Source organism: Agelaius phoeniceus, chromosome 11 (genome assembly GCF_051311805.1).
Source record: "Agelaius phoeniceus isolate bAgePho1 chromosome 11, bAgePho1.hap1, whole genome shotgun sequence".
NCBI classification, from domain to species: domain Eukaryota; kingdom Metazoa; phylum Chordata; class Aves; order Passeriformes; family Icteridae; genus Agelaius; species Agelaius phoeniceus.
This window is the reverse complement of record NC_135275.1, coordinates 15,792,051-15,811,428: the sequence shown is the minus strand read 5'-3', so window position 1 is coordinate 15,811,428 and position 19,378 is coordinate 15,792,051. Positions and strand designations below refer to the sequence as shown.

The following is a 19,378-nucleotide window of genomic DNA, read 5'->3' as shown; positions in this document are numbered from 1 at the left end:
GGTTTCATGTTGTACTGTCTTCTCAAGACTGATGGCTCCTGTTCAGAAACAATATTACTTTAGAGAATAATAAAAAAAAAATCACCGACACTTCCTTTTTTGTCAACAGAAACATTTGTGTTCTCCAAATTAAACAGTGAAAAACACTGTCTTAAGGAGGGCAAATTAAGGGGTGGGCTTCACTGACAAAACAAACACACCTGGTGGTAAGAAATGGGCACAGGCTTCCTGAACACGATCCACTCCACGATCTCGCTGCAGGGAGGAGTAGTCAGGGAACCTGTGTAGCGGTAGTAGCTCCCCAGAGACGTTGGCAGGAGTTCCCTCAGCACAAAGGGATCCAGAAAGGTCTCCTTCTCTGCAGGGAAGATTGACAAGCAGGATTACACTTTTTTTTTTATGTGTCTTTAAAACAGACATCACATCGCTAGGCAGCTTAACAAGGTGTAATGGCAACAACATATTTTATCATATATGTAATGAAAAATGGAAACCCTCTGTAAGAGCTGACATGTGGTTTATTAAAAGAGCAGCCAAAATGTTAGTCAGCCCCATCCCAAACACACACCCTCCTAATCTGAACGTGTGCAGGTGTGAAGTGCACTTGCTTCCCCACTGGTTTATGTCAGTACAGAAATAATGCTGCAGTCAGTGGTTCCAGCACTCAGTGGCTCTCCAGCCTGATGGCAGCAGGACAGAACCCAGTGGGACACAGCCAGTCCTGTTTGCTGCTGCCTGACCAAAGCACACCAGGCAGTGCATCTGTCCCATCTCTGCCAGCAGCAGAAAGGGATGCAGGAGCAGAGTCAGATCCTCAGTGGATTGCTGAGATGGAGGAGGCAGAGCCATGCTGCTCAGCCAAACTTCTCTGGGAGCTGCCAGGCAGCTGGGCTGAGGAGCAGGGACACAGGACACTGCTGAAGCTCAGCGTGGTGCTCAAAGCAACATCCAAGCAGTGCTTGTTCAGGTCTGCCTGCACCCACCCACACTGGCACTGCCAGGGCGCTGCCAGACACAGCCAGCACTCCACCACAGATAGGTCTCACAGGCAGAACTGCTGCCCCTTCTCCCCAAACCAAGAAAGTCCTCCCCAGGCTCCAGCAGTCTGGGGACAAACCTTTTTTTATCTGAGAATCTCCTTGGACAGCCTGAAATGCAGACCTAAGCACTGGAAGCATTCACCTGCAAGTAACAGTGACAAGCTGGTAATATTTAACAGCAGTGAAGAAAAAGAAACAAACAAAAGGAGGGAACAGCTGCAGGCAAGGCAATTTCCCTGCCATCCCTGAGCATTTATCCTCTGCAATTCATGTTGACTCAGAGGCTGAGGCGCCCTCTCAGCCTCAGTGCAAAGGTGCTCACTGCCTCAGGCAGGCTGACATGAGGGGCTCTCCTGGACATCTCTACTCCTTACTTTCACTATCCTGGACATCTCTACTCCTTACTTTCAGTATCCTGGACATCTCTACTCCTTACTTTCAGTATCCTGGACATCTCTGTTCTTTACTTTCAGTATCCTGGACATCTCTACTCCTTAGTTTCAGTATCCTGGACATCTCTACTCCTTACTTGCAGTACCCTGGACATCTCTACTCCTTACTTTCAGTATCCTGGACATCTCTATTCCTTACTTTCAGTATCCTGGACATCTCTACTCCTTACTTGCAGTACCCTGCGTGCCTCAAACAGGAGCCCACACTTGGGCACAGGGAACTCTTTTTTTCTGTCTCACCAGAGCTGCTGAGCAAACCCAGCACCACCCCCTCCCGCCCCAACAGAAGGGAGAAGCAGGTGGGCTGGTGATTGACACACACCTCTTCCAAATAGGATGAAGTCTGCAGAATTCACTTCCACAGCATCCCACAGTCTTCTGTAAGTCTTGATCAAATCAGGAATTGCCTAAACCTCTTAGCAGCAGTCTGATAAGTGGGGGACTTAACTCCACTGCTGCTGCACGATGCCAATGATACATACACTTCACGTATCTTCTATTTTCTGCACAATATCAACAGGTCTGTGATGTTTTCATAGCTTTTAGCATTCCAAAATATGAGTAATTCTATTAAAGTCAAGGCACTACTGCAAACTCTTGGTGAACAATTCCTTTCTTTCTAATCCAAGTAGATTTTGACCACATCTGCACCTCCAAAAAGGAAATAAACAAATAAAAATCCACATTTTTTCCTTGTCATAGCATACTTTTGTGAGAAAAAGTGTGCTTAAATAATAAATACTAAAATATATGTGATTGGCCAAAGTTCAAAGAGATTCTAATCAAGAAGTCATAATCACAGCAAAAGGTCGCATTTAATTTGATTGGCTCATTTTTATGCAGAAAAAACTTGGTTAGAAAAACTAGAAACTCAGTCACAAGACTTGATTTCCAAATGCACTACACAAACCCTGACACTGGATTTCTATTTCAGAGCTGTCTCAGCACTCAGCATACAGTGGGCCACGATGAATCCCAAAGTGTCTGAATACATCCCTTCATTAACACCCAGTGACTGCACATGAAAGAGCTGGGAGGTAGAGGCACGTTTTGAAAAGTGTTTTCCTCTCAAATTAAAAAAAAAAATGTTGCAGTTAAAATTAACAATTTAACTATTTCTAACTTTTGTAATCTTTTTATTACAATGATGGAATCACTCAAGATGCTGGATAAAGACTCTGGAAAACCACAAATATGGTATCCCTTTATCAAAGGATGGCAGGAGAAGGAAGCTCATTTTACACTTTCAAGGATTTTTGTGCCATATGCTGACAATATTATATTTTAATAATTAATTGTTCATCAAAGGAAAAGATGAAGAACAGGGATGCTAAATTCAAAGTTATTCAAATTGCAAAAATGAATAATGCATAACTTTTATATTAAATACACACTGTATTAAGTAGTCTACATTTTCATCCAACTCTGTCTTTCATTTTTAAACATTTTGAACTACAATATGAATAATCAAGGAAAGGAAGCTTATTTAGACAGAGAAATACCTTATTTGAATGCAAACTGGAAGTATCCGACTATGATTAATTTTTGGTTATCAATTAGGGAGGGTTTTTTCCTAAGCACTTGGGAAGTCATAGTCAGCTGTGAAAAAGAATATTTCTCAAGGAAAAAGTAGCTTTGCTAATACACAGTTTAAGTAGGGCAGGGTTTACTTGATCTAATTTTTCATGGCTACAAGCAACGCTCTAAGTTTTCATTAATGAATGCCAAAGATTAAAATGAAAAAGTACATATAATTGGATTAAAATGACTACTAAAATAGATGATAATCAATTGATTATGCTTTAAAAATGTAACACTTTTGAAAACATATCATTCTTTTGTATTGCTTGCCATCTAGATGCATGGTGCAGAGTTTTAGAAATCAGAGTCACAAATATCTTCACATGAAGCTTAAAGAAAAAGGGACTTTGAAACTCCAGTGCCTGCCTGCCATATCCTTCAAGAGCATATTGAAACAGTAAATGCCATGAAATTAAAGTTCCTAAGACCTTGAGACAGTTTTGAGTATGGCATTTTGAAGTCATATAATTTCAAAGATTTCAACGTTAAGTCAGTTATTGTTGTTGGTAAAACTGTAAGGAGAATAATTTCCAGGCTCAGCAAGAGCATTCACTGATTATCATAGAAATATTTTTGATATATACATATATATACACATGCCCGTGTGTGTATGTATACATAGTTCCTACTAAATGAAAAGAACAAGGCTGGAAATAATAACAGGCCTTTCTTCACTGTCTTTTATAACCAGCTCCTGTTTCCCATTTACAGTGCCTGGGATGGGCCTGAACTGTGTCCAGGAGGCTGGGAAGAGAGTCAGTAGAGTGAAGAGTTTCTAGGAGGAAGAAAGTGGAAAAGGCTGGAAACTACATGACTGATGAGACAGCATTTGCTGACAGGTAACAGGAAATAACTGGCAGACAAAAGCAATAAAAGACAGCAAAGCAAATGTGTTCACCTGCAAACACCTGTGAATCACTGAGATCAGTGCTGCAGAACTGACCCATGAGCCACCTACTCACTCTCACATGTAAACCAGAGCCCTGCAATGCTCTCTTCTGCTGCTCCTTGTCCTCCTCCCATCTGAGCATCCAAACAGAAATATAAACTATCAGGAAAGCAGAGGTCCAGACCCTGAAGACAGGCCCTGGAAATACTGAGCATTCCCTTTGGAGAGAGCAGTAACCTGCCAGGTGATGCAGCAAAGAGCAGTACCCAAAACATCTCCCCACTAATGCAGTTTTACCCACAGGTAACAGACAGCAATGCTTTGTTTACAGCACCAATGCTTGGAAAAACAGGTTCGCTCTAACACCTCAAAGGTAAAAATAGCAAGCACCACAGATTCATTGTTGCCCATTAAGAAAATGAACGTGGCATTTAAAATACTAAGTGTTCCACAGTATGAAAGGACAATATTGTATTACAACTCTTACATTCACAAAAAACAATTAACTGAGCCAGCTGGTAACATATTTGGCCTTCTGATACACCATTCACATCTGCCTCTTGGTCTGTGCCTCACAACAGCAACGTGAAAAGTCACACCCAGCAAATTCTTTGTTTGAGCTGAGAAATCTCCCCAGCATTTTGCATGGGACAAAGCCATTATCTGCACAACCTGACCCAAAGGCAGAGCAACTGCAGACATGCTCCATGCTTTAAAAGCCTGACCTATTTACACTCTTTGTCCAGTCACCATCACTAGGTCTGAACTAATACTAAATTGTGCACAATAATTTACTGAGCAGAGGAAAAAACCAGATCTTAAACCAGATACCAGCAGTGGATCTCCACTAACTACTGCAGTTTTCAGAAGCTGATGCCAATAAATATCATTTTGAAAGAGCCATTGGTTGAACATTTTGCCTTCGAGGACTGACTTGCTAAAAATAGTCTGTAAATCAGTGGAAAAAGATAGACCTGAATTTTAACCAAATCACTAGAGTAAGAGGCTTCTTGAGATATGCAGGTAAACAGCACACAACTATCTGTGATCAAAACTCTTTTAAATCTAACAGGAACTTGGATTGGACATCACAAGAAAATAGCTATATGCCAAGTCCATTTATATCTCATGGAATGCTTTGGGACTTTCATCGTGATTTTCTGTAAGAAAACAGGAACTTGGCTGCATTGAAAACAGTATCTTAAAATGAGCTTATTTCCAAAATTAACGTATGTGCAGTGCCTGATAGGTACCCAGCTACACTTTGAATAACTGAAATCTGCAATACCAATATGAAGAGCTTTGAAAGTCTCCCAAATTTATTAAACAATGTTATTGCCAATTGCATTTTCACAATGAGCCAAGACACTCTAAAGCTTCTGCATTCAAACTTTTAAAAAGCAAACACACACAAATAATCAAAAGGACACCATGTTGCACACCCACTGAGCCAGAACTTCCCAGATAAAGCAGGCAGCAAAGCACAGCCAAGGACCAGACTCGTGGGGGTGATTCTAAAGATGAGATTACAAATGTTATATATTACTTTAACTGAAAGGATCATCAGATGAATGCTTGCTGTGTAAATCCTGCAGGAAGAGCAGTATCTGACAGTTCTCTGTACTCAGGGTAATTCTTGCCATTTATTGTGCAATTATTTTTCTCACTTTTATTTAATTTTTTTTCAAAAAGAGCCTCTGCTGAGCAATGTAAGGATCTGTAAGGACACAGCAAGCACAGCATGGCAGGGAGGAGGGGAGTGAGATAATAACACAGTCCTGCAGACTAATTTAATCTGAGACAACCAGTGAGAGGAACAAAAAAACAGGAGGAAGGAATAAAAAAGGCAAGACTCTTATTCACAAAAAAACATTTCCATGCCACGTGTTGGTCTCAGGCTTAATTTTTCTCACTCCCTTTCTTAAAACAGCTTAGGAGGAAAAGGCTTAGCTGCAGAGAAGAGGTCTTAACTCTTTAAAGAAGGAAAATGTTATTCTGAACCTTTCATGCTTAAGCAGTGCTGATGCAGAGCAGCTGTTGGCATTCTAGACTGGGATGAGACTTCTCCAGTTTCACAAAACCTGACCTGAGGCAGAGGTACATGAGGCTGGACAGGCAAGGGAACTAAGAAATACAGAATAAGCACCAGCCATAAGAGGAAAAAGAAACTATGACAAAGTTTAGAGGAGAGGAGGATCCTGGCAAAAGCTGGACCCTGGCAGAGGCTGAAGTGAAGCAGAAGTGCCCAGAGGAGCATGGATTGTTCACATCTGTTTCTGCAGAGCCAGAGCAATACCACATGTTCTCAGACTTCTCTACTCCTCATTTCTCAGTGAATAGCCCCAAAACCCACCAGCATAGCACTCAAATCCTACTCCCTGCAGATGATTTGTTCACATTCAGCATCAGCTTTAATTCTTAACTTTTACAAGTGCAATCTTTTTTGTTAGTTTGAGTTAGTTTTTCTGTGCAATTATTAATTCTCTGTCAGCTTGCTGATCTTTACTCAGCTGTGACCAGCACTGCTTTTTGCAGAGCAGACAGGAGAAGGACCAGAGATTTCCAACACTTCCACCATTTATTCCTTTAAATGATACAGACCCCTGCAGCTATGCACAGAGCTGCCCTATATAAAGGTGTGAACTTATCACCTCTGCTCTCATCTTCATTTCCCACTTCCCTCCTCCTCCCCTTTGCTCCACAGCAATCGTGTCCTGGCCCCTTTCACAGGGCTACTCTGACTGTGAACACAAGAACAGATCAGAAAACAAAAGAATATATCCAGCTCATCCCTGAGGAAGAAGAAATGCCCCTCCACGTTTCCTTCTCAGCTTAACGTACGGTGTTGCTCTCCCTTTGATGGTCCTTCCTTGTTCCAAATTGAGCTGCTGCTTTCTTCAAAGTTTTTCTTTCAAAGATGAGGTCCCATGGTATCACATCTCACCTTCACCCCTCTTCCCCACCCTCCTCTACAGCCCCATGATATTTGGTGTAGAAGGCAAACAGCTTGTCAGGCGGTGTTATGGTTGAAGTTCAAAACAAAAGAAAAAACGTGTCATGGTGCTAATGGTGTTTTCTTGTTATTATGCATTCTGGTGTGATAGATCCACAGGGTAACTAACACTGTCTAGATTGCTTCTTTTTTACTGCTGATTTATTTTAACAGGTTATTCACTCATTTTTCACCTAGGACAACTGGAGAGATGTGCAACATATTTATTCTCTATCCTTTTTAATTATTAAAGCAGTTGTTTCCACTGTATTTTGGTTAAGTTCTCCCCAGCAAGACCAGAAATTTTAGTAATCCCTTGCCTGACCACTTCTGGCCCATCTCAAGGGAGATCCAAGGCTTTACTCTGCTCCATGCTGGGTTCCAGTTACAGCTTTTTAAGATTTTTTCCAACCTCCTTTTTAAATAAACCAAGGTTCCTCTCCTCCCCTCACCCCACCTCATGTTCACAAACAAGCAACAGATGCCATTGATTCACTTTGTACCTAAGCTTTTGATCTGGAAGCGCTTTGATTTTCAGAGCTCACTTTTGACAAGGAAGGTAATAAGAGCCCCATTTTTGTGACACTGAGCCTTTTCTGCTGTGGTAATTTATTTGTGCTCTAATAATAATTTTCTGCTGATCAGTGTAGATTCTTGACGACAGCCACAGAGAACAGGACAGAGTGACAAAAACATGGTTTCCATCACCCTGAAATCTTTTCCAGGGGCCTGGAGTAGTGTGGGCTGCTGTCCCCTCTGACAACACTTTGCCTGCACAGTAAAACAGGATTGTGGTCCTGTGCAGAGCAGCATGCCAGGCTGTGAATGTCCCACAGCCTCCAGCACTGGGTGCTGCCCCAGGACTGACATCAGGGAAGAAGGCTCATTTTAATGCCTTCCAGGCACTGGTAAAAACAAGGTAAAGGCTTCTCTAAGAGGCTTACATACAAAACAGTACCAGAAAGGGCAAATCAAAGACAGCAAAGGTGGGAAAAGCAATGCTTCTGTGCAATAGTTCCATCCTGCCAGGTGCTCCTCTGAGACCTTGCTGGAATGTGTGGCAGGCAAAAGCTTTCATAGCCATTTTAATGCAAATCAACTGTATAACACATAACCTGGTATTTCAGTCCCTATTCCCACAAGGGCACAATCATTCCCTCTGAGGCCTCAGCAACCTCCTCAGCCCTTGCACAAAAGCAGCTCCTTCCTGCCCTGCAATCCTCAGCATCACAAAAGAAGGATGAGGAGTAGAGAGGGGCTCAGGGCAGGGCACGCAGCTGAGCACCTGGGCAGCAAAATGGGCAGAAGAGTCAGATGTGCAGCACCAAGACTGCCCCATGTGTGCTGCACTCACAGCCAGGCACCAGTGGCTTTTTAACCTATGGTCCAACGTCAACATGAACAACCTGCATCATCCATCCTGCCAGCACCAGCATTGCTGAAGACCCTTCCCACCAGCTTTCACGATGAGATGAGCATTTGCAGAGGAGCTAAAAGAGGAGCTAAAAAAGACCCCCAGCATTCAGAGCTGAAAGAGCAAGCCAGGCCCAGAAAATCCAAAGCCCAGCTGCTCATTCCCCATCCCTTGCCCAGGGAGGGCTGCCCACTCCCAGCTGTCACTCCTGGCCGGGCTCCGTGGCTCCCCACGTGCCCTGGGGCAGGGAAGCAGCCTGAGAAGAGCAGGCACCTGGCTGGCAGGAGGTGTGACAAATCCTTGGCAGAGCACAAACCCAAAGCCATTTCAAAATCAGCAACAAGCATCTGACAGCTCCTGTAAGAGCCTTCTCAGTGATCCTGGGCTGCTCTTGGAGGGCAGATGCAGGAGCTGGGGAGAGGTGTGGGAACAACCTGTTCAGCAGCAAGAACATGGGGCAGACCCCAAAGCATTATCATAGATCCAGACATCAGCTGGCAGTTTGGTGCACCATGATTTCCCCTCCAGCTAAGAAACTTTATATGGTTGCTCATGTAAAATTAAGTTTAATGTCACCATTAAGATTCTACAAAATTATGCCTGGAGATGAGGAAACAAAATCAACTAAGTAGCAACTAAGCCTGTATTGATTTTTATGTGTATGTTTCTCTATCATTGTTACTAAGCTGGTGACACTGTGAAGGGCACAATTATTTATGTTCCATCAAATTAGTAAGTAATTCAAATCCCTGATGAAATATCAAGCAAAAATTGCTTTCACTTCTACAGAAAGTACTTATGACTTTGGAAATGTCTGCATACCCCTGGAAGGGCAATGTAAGAGCACAAGAACTTCACAGAAAAAAAAGAAGAAGGATACAATTTTTTTTTTTTTTTCAAGACTATCTGATCATACATGAGTATCATCTGTGTTTCCACCTGAGTGTTACCAGAGCTGTCACCCTGTGGGGACAGGCCAATGTGGGAGCCCTGTACAGAGTGGAGTCCCCATACAGGGCCAGGCCTCCTAGTAAATGACAAAATGAGGATGATGAGGGTTTGTGTGGGTGTGCCATTCCCATGCTGAGAACTGAATGAGTGTGCAGCACAACCCAGGAAAGATGCTCTGCCAGATGGAGGGAGAGGGACAAGAAAACCTCAGCATTTGTAAGTATTCTTAATTTTACATTATATGTATATGCCTCTGTATTGTGACAACCACCTAAAACCAACACGGTAATGTAATGGAAATGTTATAAAATGCAAAGAAACTTAAGGTTTCAATTTTGCCTTCTTTTGTTAGATTCCTGCTTGATCCAACCACTCTATTCAAAAGCCACAAGAGTTTTTCACTGTGTTTCAGCCAAAAAGTCCTTGTTGCCTTAGGGTCTCAGTTGAATGCAAGGCAAATGGAAAGCAGGAAGAAGCTTTTCAGATAAATTCATAAAACTGTGCTCATGTAAGATGTAAGTAAACCACATCAAGAAAAGAAATGTAAGAATCTGGAATAAAACCCTCACATCTTTACTATTATTCTATATAATAACATTAAAAGAGAGATAATATGAGAATTCTTCACTGAAGTGTTCTATCAATATTTAAGTTAAAGAGAATGATCTCTTTCAACAACTGCTTTGCAGGAGGAAATTCCTTTACTCTAACCACCAAAAGAACCTTAGAAAAGGCCTTTAATCAGGGCCTTTGAAACAGGAAGGAAAGCATGATTTTCCTCTTTTTCTTCCTTAATGTTTTGAAAAGGAAACAAGCTATTGAAATATATCAAGTGATTTCCTTTACTTGAAACACTAGCAGACTTCTGTGCATTGTGTGCAAAACAAAAATAAACCCCTTTTATCCACCCAGATTTTGCTGTGGGTGAGACAGCACGGAGATGGACTGATCATTGTGTGGCCAGGGAATCACAGCCTGGGGACGAGTCACATCCTACCCAAACAATTAATTTTGGGAATGGAAGAATCCTCTAAGGAGACACTGGTGTGATTATCCATGAGTGGCTGCTTTGTCCGTGAGGAGCAAGACAGGGAGCAGAAAAACCTGATGAGGTGGCCCAAACACTGTGTGCTTGCAGGGGGTTGGAGTCTTGGAATAGAAAGCAGGTAAAGAACAGAACTAAAAAGAGATCCCAGTCCAGTTCAATGGCAGCTTGGCTGCAGTGTCAAATTACACAGACACTGAAAAAAACCTTGCAGCCTAACACATCCCAGCTTTGCTTTTGCTGGCCTGTTTTGTTATCCAGCAGGAGTGAAGTAATAACTTCTATTTTTGTGGAAAACCACACCAGTTTTTCAGCTCAGTGTGTTGTTTTTATTTCACGGCAGAACACTGCAATTTATAAGCAGCAAAACCTAAGGAAAATTCTCTAAATGAAGGACTTTATGGCATGTTATCTTTTAACCCGTTTTTCACTGTGTTTGGATTTATTTGCCTTCCCAGTTGCAAAGTTAAATGATTCTGAAAGGAGAACAATTAATCCAAGATCCTATTTGTTTTAATCTAACACTGTCAACTAGTTTTAGGTTTGCAGTCAAGAGAAAAAAAATGTCTGTTAAGCTCTACAGCACTACCTAATATCTAAAGACAATCCTCAGAAAAGGTACAAAGATGTTTTATCACAGCACTATAGATGGAACAGAGATTTATTATTGTACTGAGCACCATTTCAGCAGATGCCTTTTGAATTACAATGAGATTATTAAAACTTTACAAATCATTATTTTAAAACCTGACAAGAGTACTTTGGGAACCGGAGCATCTTGATGTCATTGCTGATGATGCATTACCTGTGGTAAGGCTTCAGGAAAATTCCCAAGTAAAAAATTGGTTATGAAAGTATAAAATATATTAATATTTATTTTAGTACCTGCTATAAGTTCAAGGATAATAGGTATATGCATCAGAACAGCTGAATGGTCGTATTTATGCCAGCATTAGAAAGATGTTCATCTGCTGCAAAGTTTAATTAATTTTCATAGATAGTTAATTTTCTGTTTCATTATCAGTTCCCTAAATTTGAAAGACAAATAATTTATTTACAAATAGAAACTTCAGAGAGGTGTATTTTTAGAGCAAAGAGAAGACAAATAACAGAGTGAAGCATCCAGGCTGCCTTCGAAGTTCTAATATGAATGATAGATTGCAGCAGGTTGTGATTGATAACTTATGCATTCTGGAGCACTGACTGAAAAGAAACAAATTGTTTACTGTTCACCCCAAACCATTCTCAGGTAACAAATGACTCTGATCTTTACCTATCAAATAATGCCTGTGATGCCCTTAAACATCAGTGAATGAGGAATGTGTGGGCTCACTGTGTCCTTCCAGGGGTGACCTGATCCCTTAAGGACAATATTTCTGCCCCTCTCCCCTTCCCAACAAGTAGAAAGTTTAAGCAGCTACTTACCATGATGTACAACGCCCTTCAACCCATGGATAATGGGATCCAGTGCTGAATTGTCCCTCTGACTGACCTACATGCAAAGGATACAGGATTGGTTACATCTACTCTGGCATTAGGCAGAACAGTTTCAGTTTAATCTTCTAACAAGGGAAAAAGAAAAAGATGTTACCTAACAAGCTGCAGTTCTTACATTTACAATGGACCCTCACCAAATGCCTAAGGTACATGGTGTCACAAAATAAAGTGAGGAAGGTTAAATAAAAACAAAAAGTGTCCTCTGCATTCTTTAAAACATTAACCAATTATCAGCCTTGCAAAGCCTAAAAACACAGAGCTGATCTATCTCCATCTACTCTTGCTTCCATAGAGGAGAACTGCTGTGATAAACAGAAGTCATCTCAGACCAGTTCATTCCTTACCAACAAGGCCATAAATCTGGTGCTGCCACTGCAGTCAGGGAAGCTGCACCCCTTTCAGCCCTAATGGAGTTTGGCCTTGGCATCTCATTGCTATTCACATTTTTAAATTTATTTAATTTAGTGTCCCTTGGACAAAGGAAAGGCAAAATAGCTCTGTGAGAGGATGTAGAAAAAAATAATCAATTTTTGACAGTGAACTTGCCTGCACTGCTAGACCAAAACCTGCAACATTCCTTCTATCACTCAAAAATTGCCAACGTCCTCCACAACAGTGAGAGAGGAGAGAAAGGCAGCAGGAAGGATTAACCCTGTTGAGCCCCACAACTTCCAAATTAAACCCATCATTTCAGTCACTTACTTGCACACAGACAAGGAATTCACAACCAATAATGCAATTTTTTTTTAACCTTTTGCCTCTTCAGAGGTATTGTAGGAATAACTCACAATTTCTGTGAACATCTTCCACTATTTGAGATACTTGCCAATTTACTTTTGGGAGATAAATACTGCCATGCATCTTACTCATGGGGCACATTCTTCCTTCTTTTCCCCACCAGCTTCAGAACCTGAGCAGTGTTGGTAATTTCTGGATGGACAGCTCCTAATGGGCAACACATCAGATACAAAAGAGCTGCCCTGTATTTTACTGCCTGCTGATGACCTCAATGCCATGAGGAAAAATAGAGTTTAATCACATTATGGCCGTGGATTAATGTATTTGGAAAGGAGTGGAGACAAAAGAAGAAAACCCTGAAAAAGGACCCTGTGCCCAGCAGGGAACACACTGATCAATGAAGGGCAGAACCAGCCTGGAGCTGCTCTTAGGAGGAGGACATCATTGACCACAGCACATCCAAAAAATGTGCTGTAATAATATCACAAATTTTAATAGCCTGACAAGAAAATTGGAATTCACTGCCCAAGTTTCACAAGCACAAGTGCCTCTCATCTTGTCCTTCCTCCCCATTACTAATTAGGATTCTTAGAAACCTCATTATCTTCTCAGCCAACTACACTGAGATAAACCAAAACAAACCACTTTTCTTTTTCTGTTCATTTGCCCTGTGAACTACTCTGCTGTGTTCAGGACACATTCTCATGCACTTCTCTAGAGACAAAATAGTTTGGTGTTGTAAATGGAAATTGAAAATCCTCTCCTCATCACAGTACTCCAGAACTTGCAATGATCATCTAGGGCAAGAAATGCAATAAAATTATCAAAGCAGCAAAAGCAGCTTTGAAATATATACAGCTCAGATGTTACTGGACATAACACCATTACCCTGAAGGCTGCAAGCTCTTTGAAGCATGAACTTTTATATGCCCAAAGGGGTGCTCTGTACACTTTGGATCCAGTATAAATAATAATCACAGGACAGTGGACCAAATTACCCACTTTGTAGGTTCTTTCTGACATCTGACAAATCAAAAAGAAACACTAAAAATACAGAGCCTGTTATGTGACACATTCCTGCATCTTTTCCATTTATCCAGGTTTCTCTAACCACGGGCACCATTGAAAAAAGAAATCATCAAAATGCTACTAGCATTTAAGAAGAACAAGAACATAAGAAAATATTGCTCTAGACTTAAACAATGTTTTATTTATTGCTGCCTAACTATAAGTGGTAAAGAGTTTTATTGTGTTTACTTTGGTTTTATTTCTGGTGACAGCTGCAATCAGTTTAAAAAAAGCAAATAGACAGAAAGGATCATAAAGGTTAGAGCTCTTCCTTTTGGGATTTTGTGTCAAAGTAGATCAATCCTTAACCTCAGCCCTGGCAGTGCCCCTTTAATCTGAGGTGGTGTGGCTGTATAGATCCAGCCCTGCAGCCCCTTTGATAGCACACTCTGCAGTGTGCTGTGCTCTTCAGCAGCACAAAACCAACAGGCACAGGATTTCTGTGCAGGCTGGAAGGCAAATGCTCCATGCATCTGTAATCTTGTTGTCTCCAGGGGTATGGGGAGCAGGATCTCATGTTTCTTTAAAAATCATATTCAAACAAGTGCCACTTGCAGAGATGTCAGTTCAGACCTGCATGGGATATAGCTTTATTTTCCTTCCAGATGCTTTCCTTCCTCTTACCTTACGTTCACACACAGTTCCCTCACACCTCAGTACAACTGTTTCAGGATCTTGGCAAGACCATTAGAAAAGTGATCAAAAGGTTTCTCATTTTGTGGAAGGCTTCAGACTTCAGAACAAAAGTTTTCTTACATCTTTTTCTTCCTCAAATTCTTAAACAACCCAAAAAACCCACCTTGATTTTCATCTCTCTATTTTTTTTCACTTCTTTGTATCCTTTTTCTGCCTGTGTTCACAGAGGAAATCAGGTTTCTGAAATCCAAAATGTCAAGTTCTATCCTCACTGCTGCACATCTCTGGTTTAAGTGGCCTGCAGCTACCACACTGGTTGAGATCAGAGATTCACCCATACAAGAATCCTGTCTCTGATAACAGCTGATACTTAAAAGAAAGGAAGGGAAGAAAAAAAAACTAAAAAAAAAAAACAGACGGAAAAAAAATCTACAGAATAAGAAGTGTCCTTCTGACCTGCTTTATGATTCCATGTCATGAAGCTTGAGCTTATATCCTTCTACAAACTGTTTTTTACTTCCTTTGTTATATAATATGTGTTCTTCCAGACATGTATTCTTTTATTTTATGAACATATCCTGAAGGACAACAGCAATGAATTATTCAGATTGGAATTATTGCATTCCACATTTCTGCTGGTACCTTAGAGAAAGATCACATGTCTGTAACTGGGTCTGGGCACTTTGGCTTCACCCAACACACGCCTGCCTAAGCTGGGCAAGGCTTTTCTTGTGAGTGAAGAACTGTGAGTTTCCCCACTACTCCTTCACGAACTTACCAGAAGAAACACCAAGAATGACAAGGAATTCCAGGCACAAACACAAGCCTACAATGCTGCAGAGTGAGTATTAACAGACAGATGGAAAAGCATCCTGAAATTGCCCTAAAATACCCACAGTACCACTACTACAAATGTTGCTTCCTGTACAAGATGGTTTTTGCTCAAAACTGACTAACACTCTATAGGTCTGCAGTAAACAGATGAAATAAGGCTTGTGTGCATCATTTATAATTGAAAAATGCCTGTAATCCTCTTCAGCAGAAATAAATAGGTAACTGTCATGCTAAGCACAATGGAAAAACAAACACAGAGATATCATTAAGCAGCTTCCTGTGCTAACAGAGCTCTCACCATAGGGTAAATATGGGATGAACATTACATGAAGAAGCAAAATCTCTTGTTTATTGTACCCTTTGTGTGGCTTCAGTACCTGTGCACATGCCATTCTGAATAGAAAGAGTGGCTTGATGTTAATGCAATGAACAAGACAAATATTTGCAATATGGGAAAAGGCAAGGCACAAGTGACCCCATTCTGCAGTCATAAACCAGGTATGTTCTTCACATGAAGTCATGGTGGAAATCTTACTCTAGACAGGTTAGATTTACTTACAGCTCCTGCATCTGATGCAGGGACTGAGAAATTATTCCTTCTTCAGTGAACAAGGCTGATCAGCCATGAGCTCTATTGACAGCACTGTTAACACCTCTCAGCAGCACAATGTGTTGTCCCTGTGCTTCAAAGTGCTGCTCCTACAGCTGTAGCCTTGAAGGCAGGCCAGGGAGGAGCTCAGCCCCTTCTCAGGATAACATTAATATTCCAAAGAGGACAATTTCAGCGACTGAGCAGAGCAGGAATGTGAGCAGAGGACAGACCAGAGCACCTCAGCCAGGCTGACCGTGCTAGTTCAGCCACCAAGCCATAGCACATGAAAACAGACTTTACTGGGCAAGGTACCACCCCTGTGCTACAGCTGTACTGAGCTCAGCTTGTCCTCCTTTTCTATCACTTATTGTAGAGCAGCCAAAGCTCTCTGTTCATCTGATTATTTTATAGGACAAACTCAGAACCTCCTGAAGACCCGGATTTATCAAAACTCAGCAGACTCGTAAAGTGTTAAAATTCATGCCACATGCTGTATAATTAAAGCCACATGCTAAAGTCATGTAAGTAATCCATGACCTGTCTTTCTGCTGGAAACAGTTCTATAAAGCTGCAAAAAAGATCTCAGGCAAACATACTGATCTTACCATGCTTATTTTAGAAACACCAACAAATAAAAACAGGGAAACACCCAAATACACACTGAGGCAGTTAGAGAGGACACACAGCAACATCAGACCTTAACTCTAAGACCCCTGTCCAAAGCACCAGACACTCCCATTGCCCAAAGCTCCAGGCAGCCTCTCTGAAACCCAGATTATCCTCCCACCAACCCAGGAGGTCTGGAGGGAGCACCAGAAGGCTCCCTGACCACTGGTACCAGCTACCTTGTGAGAAGTAGGTGAATATTAATCATTTGAACAGATCAGGAGTGAGGAATACACTTTCCTTTTAAAAATACGTTGGAAGAAAAGGGCGAGGGGAAAAAAGAACTGAAGAAAACTCACCTATTTGGGTTGATACAAAATACAAATTTCTCTTTCATTTCCACCTTAAAAAATATCTGGCATTTAGACATTAAACTGTCATAAATTTGCAGCAACTGCTTTCAAGCTCATTAAATGGGCTCACAGACAGTATTGCAAAGCATCTCAAAGTGAAGGAGAATGCCACAGTCGGCTATATTGAAAGGTGAAATGACATGCATTTTGTGCAAGGCAGAGGAAAATGAATGGCAACAATTTTGTGATACAGTACCTGAGCCTTTCCCCTCTGAATAGTGATATAATTTACTTTTCTCTCCCACTGCAACATTTGGCCCTTGACTTGGAAACTAAATCTTCCATCTATCAAGCCTTACCCATCTGCTAAGTAAAATGGCCAAGAAAATCTGCATGCCTTGAATTCGATATAGCCAGCTGCTCCCAGAGTGCTGAGCATTAACATCCAGAGACCATCCTCTCATGCTGCAAAGGACGCTGCCTGCCAAGGATGAATGACTACATACTTAACCGTGGCAGCTGAAGCCACTGACAATGGCTGACACAGAAAGATGCCAATGTGTCAAACTCTACTTTCAATTACAGCACTGAAAGTCAGGGGTAATATTCCCCCAACTGTGTGCCTTCAGCTCCCATACAGCCTGCAGTTAAGATATACAACTCACCAGCCAAAAACCTAAGCTCCAAGCACTCTGTACAAACAGCTAAGAAGAAAAAGAAAACTATTATGAATTAACTAGGTTGCAGAGATTAAATTGTCCTGTAGGGTTTCAGGACAATCAACATGATTAAACAATTTATTCTTCTATCAGCTCAGTGATGTTGGACAGATGCCAGTCCCCAATCTCTGTGGGAAAGGACCTGATTTTCAGTTGGTTAGAACAGAAATTAGAAGAATCCCATTTAATGTGAACACTGTGCCACACAATACGTATTTTAACATCACAGCAACAGGATTTAAAGAATCCAAGATAATCACCATCAAAAGAAACATTCTTTTCTCACTAAAGGGAAAGCACTAGGGATATTGCTTTTGAAACTCTTCAAATCCATGTCTTCTGGGCCAAATAATTCCAGGGCCAGCTATCATCTTGGGCAGCCCTACTCCCAATCCTTCTGAACAACGGTGCTTTAACCTGCATCAGTCTGCAGCACTTGGAAAGGATCCTGGCTTTGTGGTCCACACCCTTCTGCTCTGCACTAACTCCATTGTCCCACCTCTTGCTTCTCTCCCTTTTGAAGTCCACATTGTAAAATCTGATTGTGGATAAATATCTAGTTTCTTAAACATTACTGAATAAAAGGAAGTGAAAGATCTCAGCCGGATCTGGAATGCGGATGAACAGATATGAAAAGTTTACATGTGCTTTGCTTTGAAATAAAGCAGGAAATTTTTATCTGGAGCTTTCCAGGAGAGCTGATGGGTGAGAAGGGATACTGGTTGACACAATAGCACACTGAGCTATCTATGAAGCCAAGAAAAGGCCTACAGAGCTCCCGACATAATGATAAGCTAGATTTGGTGCTCTAAGTTTTTCACCTTCACAAGCACCAAATGATCCAAGAATGATATATTCCTGCTTCTCCACAGATGATATTTTCTTCCATCTCCCCCATATAAGCTATAATTGCACATCTCCCATATGAGCTGATGCAAAAGGACAAATCTGGCCAAAAGCCTGCAGCCTGACAGAGGTGAGCAGGGAGGCAGAAGGCATTTGCTGTGTAATGAATGGACTGCCCAAAGTAAGTATCCTGCAGAATATATTTGTAAGAGAAAACAAGAAATGGAAACAGCCCCCTTAATACTTCAATTTTCTACTCATGTGTAAAATCAGAGAGAATAACAGGTACCCAGGCAAGATATGACACTGAACCTTAAGGTGGCACATGCACTATTTCACACAGATGCTACCACGACCTTTGATTTTTTTAAAAATGTGCATTAGAGCTGATTTTGTCTTTGCCTACAGCAACTGGTTTCAGGTTTAGGGATTTGAAGGCAAACTCTGTTGAGTTAAATTTGGGTTTTGGCCTTCAGGTGTTAATAATCCTGCTATGAATGAAAATATTCTGAAGTCATAGAGGTACATATGCTGGAGGAGGGAGTGTTCCTAAATGTCTCATTCACTATGTTGTTTCAAGAGAAGAGAAAAAAAAAGTTAATGAGTCTTCCAATGATTATTTTAAATAGAGTAATGGGTGTGCATTGATCCTTCTAGCTAATTCCACTTTGAATAATAAATCATTCTGACTGAAAGCTTGGTAGTGATATATGAACTTCATATTTCACAACAGCATTGGAGGATAGCTACTAGCAGGGTATATTAACTAGCAGTGCCAAAGAGGAGGCTGCACTTTTGCCTTTACTTTTTTGAAATCCACAATGGTTTTAAAAGCTATTGAACTGACTTTGGGGTCAGATGTTCTGGCTGTCCCTCATCTCTGGTTGAGTGCAATGAAGCTGTTTGCAACCACTGCTCCTCACAGCCTTTAACTCAGCCCCTGCATCACTTTGTACCTGCTGCCTCTGCACCCGAGCTGCACATTCTGGGCCTAGGATGGGACAAAGCAGGTTACAGATCAGCAACTTCCCCTTTCATTATGTCCAGCAGGGATGCTTGAAAACACAAGGAGCATAAATAGTCACTTTTACATCACAGGCTGGCTGAATACCAGTGTCACAGAAA

At 41.4% G+C, this 19,378-nt stretch overlaps 1 protein-coding gene across 1 annotated transcript in view; it reads right to left on the bottom strand.

Annotated features, from left to right (window-relative positions):
• PTPRG (protein tyrosine phosphatase receptor type G) overlaps positions 1-19,378 on the bottom strand; it is a 394,652-nt gene that overhangs the window by 98,629 nt on the left and 276,645 nt on the right. The window contains exons 6-7 of the mRNA XM_077184351.1: positions 11,790-11,856; positions 201-358 (exon numbers count right to left, since the gene is read on the bottom strand). Of these exons, the coding sequence (XP_077040466.1) occupies positions 201-358; positions 11,790-11,856 (225 nt within the window). The remainder of the gene's footprint in view (positions 1-200; positions 359-11,789; positions 11,857-19,378) is intronic.